Source organism: Hippocampus zosterae, chromosome 18 (genome assembly GCF_025434085.1).
Source record: "Hippocampus zosterae strain Florida chromosome 18, ASM2543408v3, whole genome shotgun sequence".
Classification (NCBI taxonomy): Eukaryota; Metazoa; Chordata; class Actinopteri; order Syngnathiformes; family Syngnathidae; genus Hippocampus; species Hippocampus zosterae.
The window spans coordinates 9000372-9009636 of record NC_067468.1 but is presented as its reverse complement, the minus strand read 5'-3'; the positions used below and the strand labels follow the sequence as shown (position 1 = coordinate 9009636).

General features: G+C 43.2%; 1 protein-coding gene and 1 long non-coding RNA gene across 8 annotated transcripts in view; one reads left to right on the top strand and one right to left on the bottom strand.

The window, feature by feature from the left end:
* Window positions 1-117: 117 nt before the first annotated feature.
* The window catches only part of garnl3 (GTPase activating Rap/RanGAP domain like 3), a 38035-nt gene continuing 28887 nt past the window's right edge, over window positions 118-9265 (top strand). For 4 of the 7 annotated variants that reach the window (XM_052050595.1, XM_052050593.1, XM_052050594.1 and 1 more), the window contains exons 1-2: window positions 118-488; window positions 6988-7191. In XM_052050595.1, coding sequence (XP_051906555.1) covers window positions 484-488; window positions 6988-7191 — 209 coding nt within the window. In that variant the 5' untranslated portion in view covers window positions 118-483. Of the gene's footprint in view, window positions 489-6987; window positions 7475-9265 lie in introns of those variants that run through there. The other 3 variants (XM_052050598.1, XM_052050597.1, XM_052050596.1) reach the window with 1 other exon arrangement.
* On the bottom strand, window positions 5080-6987 carry LOC127591143 (uncharacterized). Its single transcript, XR_007959813.1, has 3 exons — window positions 6723-6987; window positions 6363-6650; window positions 5080-6264 (listed from the first exon to the last, which is right to left on the bottom strand). It is a non-coding gene; the product is annotated as an uncharacterized LOC127591143 (long non-coding RNA).

Genomic DNA, 9265 nt, shown 5'->3' with positions numbered 1-9265 from the left:
AGCATTTTTTAAAACGTCATTTTCACATCTTCCTTGAAAGTAGCAGTTTATCCTGGAGTAAAAAAAAAAGTTAAACATGTTGAGTAGCAACGCCAAGCTAAAATGCTATCAGTAGCTCTATGGTGCATTTATTTAAAAGTTGACCCATTCTCTTGTCTACTTATTAAATATCCTTCTCAGAATGTGTGATGGGAAGCTTCCACCCAGCCTGCTTTGCAGCTAGCTATGCTAACTGTGCTAACCGTCTTGATTCCCAGCGGCCAGCTAACTCATGGATTCAAGCCCATTCTCTGTTCAGACTTGCAACCTTCCTAAAAAGGAAGAGTCTGAAAGCAAAGGTGGCTCTTGTTTGGAGCTAAATATAGCATAAAGAGATGACCAGTGATGTTTGCTTTGGTTTTCCCTTCAACCCAGAGAAAGGAACACCTGCTGTGAGGTTCTTGTCCACGATGCACCGCCGCAGGCGCTGAGGACTGAAGTTCAATGAGGTGAGTAAGGCGCTACAAATAAACGTGTTACGTGTTCACAGGATCGATAAATCATCCACCCATGTGTTTATTACATTCAAAATAATCTTGACATGCTTTTAAACATAACTTTTGCTTTCATTGCCTATAATTTTTTTAATGATCTTAAATAGGTCTTAAATTTAACCCGAAGAAATCTGTGGTGATCCCTGCCTCCTAAATTCTCGTTGAAGTCACATCTTGCCCTGAGCTGCAACCATAGTGTCACCCTTGCAGTGTGAGTCTTCGTTTGTGTCATTAGTGGGTCCACTCAATGAAATTTAAATCCCCCTTCCATCCCCTGTGGTGGCCGTTAAACACCAAAGAACGCCGTTCAGCGCGAAGTGTACATCGACTTTCTCTTTCCGTCTTGCTGTTCACACAAAAGATTACATTTTGCCTGCCAGGGGAATGAGCATGCTTGCCGCCTCCCACACACACACACATTCACACATGCTGAATAAAGGAACTAAAGATGACATTCGTTTTACACAATTGGCACCTTATATCCAGTATGACTCATCTTTGTGTCGTGAGTTTAAAAATGACCAGTGGTGGGAAGTAACAGTACACACAAGCAGGGGTGTAAGTCAATATTTATTTGTTGAAATAACTGCCAAATAAAACGAGAGGGAAATAATTTCATTTCCGTCAAGCTTGCGAGTAGGGGGCCCTAGAAGGGACATTCCCCAATTGTGTGAGACTTCGTTGCAGTGTTCGCGTGCCTTTAAAAAAAAGTAGAGGTGCAATGATCAATCGATTATTTAGAACGTGCTACGGACCAAACCAGTAATGGAATAATTAAAAAGAAAACATCTGTTAGTGCATTTTCTGCACTGTCAATTTGGGGGGAAATGTTTTTGGATTTTGAATAAAGGGATGGAAATCGACAGATTAATCAATTATTCAAAATAATTGTTAAGCAAGGAATATTTTTCCAATCAAAGATATCCTTTCACCCCCTATCACACTACGTGTAATCTGGAAGTGTGAGTTTGTGCGAGTGTGTGCATGTCTGAGACATTATTAATATAAGTGACACGGAGCGGTAAGTCAGCCGGAACGAGATGTCAGCTTTGTCATCTTGGCCGCTTTCAAAGTCACTTCATTTGCTGGCGAGAGAACATCTTGAACTCCAATCCAATTTGCGAAATTAAAGAGAGAGAGAACATTGCAACAAGCCAATCAAATAAAAGAACATTAAAAAAATAATAATAATACCTTGACTAATTGCAGCCCAATATTGGGTGCATGTTTGTCGATGTGGAAAATTGGACGTCAATTAGTGAATGAATTGTTATTTTTAGCACATTTGAATGGGATGGGAGAATCTCGGAATGAGTGTGTTCTTTAAACAAACCACTAGAGGGCGATACCTGCATGAGACGACCAATTGCCCGCCGCCACAAAACCGGCTAATTTCAGCTTTCCGATGTCAAGCAAGCATTACAGGGAGATTTGAAGCACCGAACACCAGAATGTAAACCATTCATGTTAACCCCTAGTCCAATATGCAGCCATCATTTTCAAACGGCTTCCTTTGACATCACTTTTTCACAAGATTCAGCCCTGCACCGAAGGTAATACTAAGCTACATGAAGTTCAGCAAACTAGTCAGGCATGAACAAACATTCCCAAAAGCCTCAAGAAAGCCAAATCAAAAAGTGCTCAAGAAGTTGGCCACTTTGCTTTCGAAGCCACAGCCGTCATTAAAGTATTCTTTCGCAGATGCGCTTTATCTGTTGACTGTCCGCACCGTCTCACTTGCGTTGCATATGAAACGTTTTCCGCCCGGCTGGAGGGAAATGTGATTGTTATTCCCTCTCGGTGTTGGTGGCTGATGAATTGATTGGCGGGAAGCTGACGCTGCATGCACAAAACATGGCGGACCATTTGCGGCCGTCAATCTTGTCCACGCGCACGCACGTACATAAGTACATGGACCTGAGTGGAGGAGCAATGATTGATTACCTCTTGTACAGCTGATTTATGACTTTTAATTTACCCTCTCCATTTTTCGCAAGCAGGCGTGATTCCGTTTTTTTTTTTTTTTTTTTTTTTTAAAGTAGCTGCGTCACGATGCCTGAGGGCTTCATCTATGGTTCCATCTTCCTATAATTTCCTTCTCCCTGAGTCGTTATCTGCTGAGAGATGAGCGCTGGCTTTGGCAGCAGCCGCGACCTTGGCGATAATCGCTCGTCCTTCCCGCTTTTCGCCTGGATGGCAACGACGCGCTGATTAGCTCAGGTGTTGGACAAACATACTTTATGTCACAAATTTTTGCACTTGGGAATTTTACGCATTGCCGCTAAAGTGATCCAGCTCTCGATCGCTCCTTACCTTGCTATCTCTCTATCAATATCTCCATCCATCCAATAACAGACAAACAGTGACGCAAACCGCGACTTCCTTTGTGGTGCTAATTACAATTTGCAGTTAGCTGAGTTCCTCTTCCATCCATCTGCAATGGCAACCTTGCCCTTGATGAGATAAAAGGCCTCGATTGTCTCTTTTGTTGTGCCTTGCCCAGGGTTTTTGATTTACTTTCTCTCTGATGCGCTCTCACTATCTTTTTTTTTTTTTTTGGCCACAAATGTAACATGCTAATAGCTCTGTGCAGATTAGACGGGAATGGACGGAGGCAGATGTATCCTGGAAGGCACAGTAATTGGTTTAACTAGTAATCAGCTTGAATCAACAGTGCGCACAAACACACCCTTGGACACAAAAGCATCAGCGATTGCTTGGAAAAATACTGTAGAGCACTTTCTAATACTTTGCGTGCCACATTTAGAATTTGATGCAACCTGAATTAAAAAAAAGATTCCCGTACCAGATGTGTGATTCCCACAGTGTGGCACTGGATTAAATGTTCAAACGATGCCAGAATGTTACGGTGGCTTTGACTTTATAAAAAAAAAAAAAAATCCAGTACACAGAGCATTTGTTCAATAGTGTTAGGCAGCCATGTTTCAATACTCGAAATGGTAGCTATTTTTGCGTACTCCAAAATGGCGGCCATTTTGGAGTTCTTGAAATGGCAGCCATTGTTGAGTACTCCAAAATGGCGGCCATTTTTAAGTACTCCGAAAAGGCGGCCATTTTTGAGTATTCAAAATGGCAGTGGTTTCTGAGTACTCGAAATGGCAGCCATTTTTGAGTACTCCGAAATGGCGGCCATTTTTTAGTAGTGTACTCGAAATGGCGGCCATTTTTTAGTAGTGTACTCGAAATGGCGGCCATTTTTGAGTACTCCAAATGGCGGCCATTTTTGCGTTCTCCAAATGGCAGCCATTTTTGAGTTCTGCAAATGGCTGCCATTCTCAAGTAGCATGTTGCTTGGTAACACGTTACCGGCGTCACCTCAGCCCTGGGTCATTCACTTGCCGTTTTTACAGTAAACTTCATGTGGGAGTGACAAATAACTTTACTTGTGCAAACGAGCGTGTCGCCTCCCTTTACAACAAAATATTTTGCTGCAGCAGACCGTGTCCAAGTGACGCAGCATTTGATGTAACCCAACTTGCGTTATTATTGTTATTTTCCTTATTGGCAATCTAAGCAGGCCAGTGTAATGAGACAAGCCCTAATGGCAGGGCGTGCTCTTGGGGGTGACACTACGCAGGTGCCTGTGACATCCACTTTCAGTTAAAGTCCTCATCAGCAGCAGGATGGAGAGGGGGAGCCGAGCAATTACCGCCCGATGGTCTGTCGGTGTTATGACCGCGCGTGTGTTATTATGGACAAACAAAAGCCACTGCAGATGTTTGCATCCTGACTCACTGCCTATTATGTAGACAAGACTCTCCAAAATTAGGGCTATTTGTCTTCAGGGTGAAGTTTTGAGGTGAACCTAAAATGCACTTTAACATTGACGGGTCAACATGACCTTCACTCAACCTTTGGATGGCAAACTGTTCAATGTTTCTGTACTTTTGGCAAAACTTGCTATTCTTTAGCATGTGGTTGAGCAATGGAATATTCCGAGGATGTGTATCTCTAACTATGTAGTAGTATTTATAGTACATGAGTCGATGACAAGTATGGATGTTCAATACCTTTTTTTTTTTTTTTTCACGGCAGAGCATTGCTGCACCATAATACACCAATTTAAAAGCCAAAATGACCCGGCAACATCCTGTAACTTGAAAAAGTACACGTGAATCAAATTGTGCTGAATTTTCATGGTTCCAGTGTGTCTGTCACAAAAGAAGCGGCTGCTGTGAAATTCTTTGGACTAATGAATAGTATTGCAACCAAGTTATTCATTTTGTGCCAAGATGATTTTTTTCTTCTATTGTTGCTTTTTGCACACGAAGCACTTATTTACTATTATTGAGAGGCTGGCAGAGAAATGTGACGAGGGGGCAGCCGGCATCTGCTCTTTACGCAATGGCACTCGGAGGCTATTGAAAGCTTTTTCTCTTCTGTAGTAATTAGCAACGGAGCAATGGCTCGGTTTTACTAGTAGCAGCGGCTTCTGAGCAAAAAGCAGAGAAACGAGCCATTTGTGAACGCAAAGCCTTTGACTCTTAACATGTTTTCACTTTTTTGTCACTTCAAAAACAAGACAGAGAAAGCTTTTGACGTCAAAATCATTTATTTACAGACATACGACAATGAAACTGACTCACGTCACACACTTTCCACGTCAACACATACTCTGTTTATATCATACATAAACGTACTCTGTTTGAGTGTGAGGTGCCTAAAATTATCCGGCTTCCAATGTATTGGCATTTCTCTCTCTCATAATCGCACGTCAAGTCAAATTTCACTACCTAATCTTGATCTTCTACTCAAAATCTGTTCTGATCTCAAATCCAAAGTCACGTGATGCCACCATCTCCAGGCATCTGTCAGTCATTGCGGTTGTTAAAAAGAATTTTTTTTACCGGTCAGCTCGGTGAGACCCCTACTTGATGAATGCATTTTTGTGTGTTAATTTTTGTTGCTATATTTGCTGTGTTAATGATGTTGCTCCTCCATTTGAGCTCAGTGCTGCCAGGAGTGTTGTGGCGCTACGTGGTACTACACCAAAGGCAGTTTACTCTAAATTCAGACTTTCTGGGAAATGTAAAAATTGAACTCTTGCCTTGAAAGTTGAATATTTCAATAACATGGCAACAAAATGTCACTAAATTCTTATGAGAAGAAGGCTATGGAATTGACTTGAAACTCATCACAAAAGTAAATATTTAGACTTTCGAGTCTCCCTCACCCCGATCGAGTCAACATGAAACAGCCATTCCAAGTGTGTTTGCGTTCTGGCGACGTCTCTGCCGTAATTCCACCGAAATAGCTGTCAGCCAGTTGATAAGACCCCGGGGAGCCTTGCTTCAGATGTAGTCGACTCTCTTCATGTTTCATCAAACGCAAGTCAAATAACAGCCAAGATGGACAAAGGCAGCGCCACCCAAGCTGATGCCGTTTAGGTAAACATTGGAGATGAATGGTCGCTCACGGCTCCTTCAAATCACGTTCATTTCATTCCGGATGCGTCACGGTGGGAGAATTCCTCCTCAAACCAGCAGTACGATAAACATGCAAGAACAGTTGTGTGTGTGGCTGCTCAAAATGGGAACAAACATCAGAAAGGGCTTGAAAATGGGAAGAGCTCGAAACTCCAATGGTCAATTGGAGTCAATTGTCAAGAACCCGAGCACATGAAGGTTTACAAAATTTGAAAAACTAGAACCGTAAACGGTTGTGACTAACACGAGAACCTTAAAATGTACAAAATATGAAAAACTGGAACCTCAAAAGTTAAAAATTGTCAAGAAAGCTAAAATAGCAAAAGGCACAAACTGTTAAAAAAATGAACTTCAAAAGGTACAAAATATGAGAAACTAGAACCTCAAAAGTTAACAGTTGTCAAGAAAACGAGAACAGTAAAAAGCACAAAATGTTAAAAAAAAAAGTTTGATCATCAAAAGATACGAAATATGAAACACTAGAACCTCATAAGTTTAAAATTGTCAAGAAAACTTATATAAAAAGAACATCAAACGGTAAAAAGGAATTAGCCTTGGCCACCCCATGCCCCGCTTAAAGTCTAGCTCCGCCCCTGAGCGCAACATCCATTGAACTGAAACAAAACATTTGTCCAAAACTGCTTCATGAAATATGTCATTACTGTACGTTCTTGCTGCTGGAGGCTGTAAATTTCCCCAGTGTGGGACGAATAAAGGATATCTTACTTACTTACTTACTTACTTTATACAATACAAATATTATAGACTGACATGACAATTTTTTATTTTTTTTGGGGGGGGGGGCAGAAATAATGAATGGCATTTACATTCATTTTAATGGCGACTAAACTCAATTACAACACTGTATGACTAATTCTAATAATAATAATTATTATTTATAATCACCACTGAGCCCGATTTCGATTGTGATCCTAATAAAGTGGCCACTCTCTCTCTCTCTCTTTCTCTCTCTCTCCCTCTCCCTCTCCCTCTCACTCTCGTCACAGAGTACAGAGTCAGCCAGGGAGCAGCTTGCCCTCCGCCACACGAGAAATCCCGCAACCGTCGGCTGGACGCGTCTGGAAAGCCCAGCAGCCACCCCCCAACCACCAACATCCCCAGCCCGCCCCGCCCCGACTCCTCAGTTTCCCGAAGCCCGCATGGAGGCGCCGACTACCCGGCGACGGTGTGCGCTCGTCGGCTCTCTCACGGTACCTTTTTGTCCAGTCTGAAGAAGAAGAAGGAGGGAGGAGGACGGACGAAGGAGGAGAAAGTGGGGGGGCTGGTGGAGGTGGAAACAAGTCTGCAAGATCACTTTCGGCCGGAAAGGATTTTTTTTTTTTTTTTTTTGGAGGTACTTTTTGAAAGGGGAAAGGAGTTCACCGAGTGCACGCTCATGAATTCGGATAAAAATGTTTACCTCGGCAGAGACAAAGGCATCATGCGGAAGAGAGCTCTGCTCCTTCGCAAGGGCTGCAGCTTCGAGATTACCAGGTAGGCTGATCTTTTGCTGCTTGCTTTCAAGGAGGAGGAGGAGGACTGTTAAGTTTTCCATGTAGCACCAAATATGGAGCATTTCGCTCGCCACTTCTTAGGGGGATTCGCTCCCCCAAACATCCAATTATCGCGGTTGTTGCGCACCTGACTGCAGCAAAGCGGATGTCAAGTCATGCTTCTTTTTTTTTTTTTCAAAAGGGAGACTGGGGCGAGGGGGGTTACCTGCCTACCCAATCAGGGATGAGATGATGCTGGCTAGAGTATTCAACCGTGAACCACGCAGGGATACTGAGTGCGTTTCCAGGCATCCCAAAAGGAAGCAGGAGGGTAGAGAGAGGATGTAATTGCCTGCATCATTATTGTACCAAGCCCTGCTACAAGTAATTGCCCCCTCCCCCCCAAAAATACAATTTAAAAGGGATTTTTAATGGCATATAGATGCCACAAGATGGCGGCAAAACGTTTAAAACGGCGAACTCACAAACCCTCACCGCGCGCATTTGGCATGTAAACAATCATGAACACATATGACATAAACGACTATAAGTAGTTGTTTGTTGAGATAAAGCAAACAAAACGCCGTCACAGGAAGCTAGCTTGTCAATTGAAATTGCAAGCAGATTAGCCTGAATGCCACTCTAGCTTCAACGGACGGGCAAGATGTTTTTTTTTTTAGCTAAGAACGAAGCATATGTTAAAAATAAAGGAAAAGTGTGTATTAGTTGCTGTAAACGAGAATGTGGGAGTTCGGACTACTTTAAGTTGAACAACGGGGTTCTCGAGGGGGCTTTGGGAGTTTTTTAGGGGAAGGTTTTTAGCGAAAGGTGACGGGTCTTTTCGTGGAGGGACTGGGTTCTTCTTCGGAGTAGGTTGGAGGGGGTTTTTTTGAGTCAATGTTTGGGTGTGTTTTTGGCAAAAGTTGGGGTCGTTTAAGAGTTGATGGGGTCCTTTTTAGGGGAAGATTGGGTGTCTTTTGAGGTTAGGGGCTTTTTTTAAGGAGAAATCTTCGATCCGGATTAGTGCCTGGCGATTGCCACGGAGTGCATTAGTGAGTCAAGTTTGATGCTAATTTCGAGTTTAGCTGTCAAGGCGGATCGTGATCCTGAATGATTATCCCGCTCTTCCTCAGCACCCCTCATTTCCCGCTATTTCGGGCAGGCGTACGGAGGCGTTCGGAGGAGCAAATTTACCGATGAGTCTCGCTTCTAGCTGATGACTTGAATAACTGCGTGGGGTGTGTACGCGTGTGTCCCTTCCACTTTGCTGGTTGTTGAGCTCTACGCCCGAGTGAGTCATGTGACCTGCCAGGTTTCCAGGTCTAGTGGGCCATCAATCAGAACAGCAAGCGGGGGGGGGGGGGGGGGGGGGGGGCACAATCAAATGAGCATCTCCCTAGCGCCGGCGTGTCAAAGAGACTCCAGCCGAGGGCTTTGTGTGCTGTTGAGTGTCATGGTGCTGTGTGTTGTTTCCTGAATAAGCAAAACCTATGTTAAGGGTTGGACGGTGTACAGTCAAGTCTGAATAACTAAACATGTTGACACATATAGAATTTTATGTTTTTTTAAAAATTGTCTTATTTCAATGCATATTGGATACTTGTGAAGGCTGCCGATACCGGCTACCGACACTGGCAGGGCATGGCCGATTTTTCTGTATGATTTACGTCCTTCACCATTGTCTCATATTTGCGATGAAGATCCATTTCTATCTATTTCGATACGGTTTAATGCAGAGAGTGCATTGTTAGCGTATTGCTACCAAAACGTATGTTTTTGTTCGCCTCTTCAA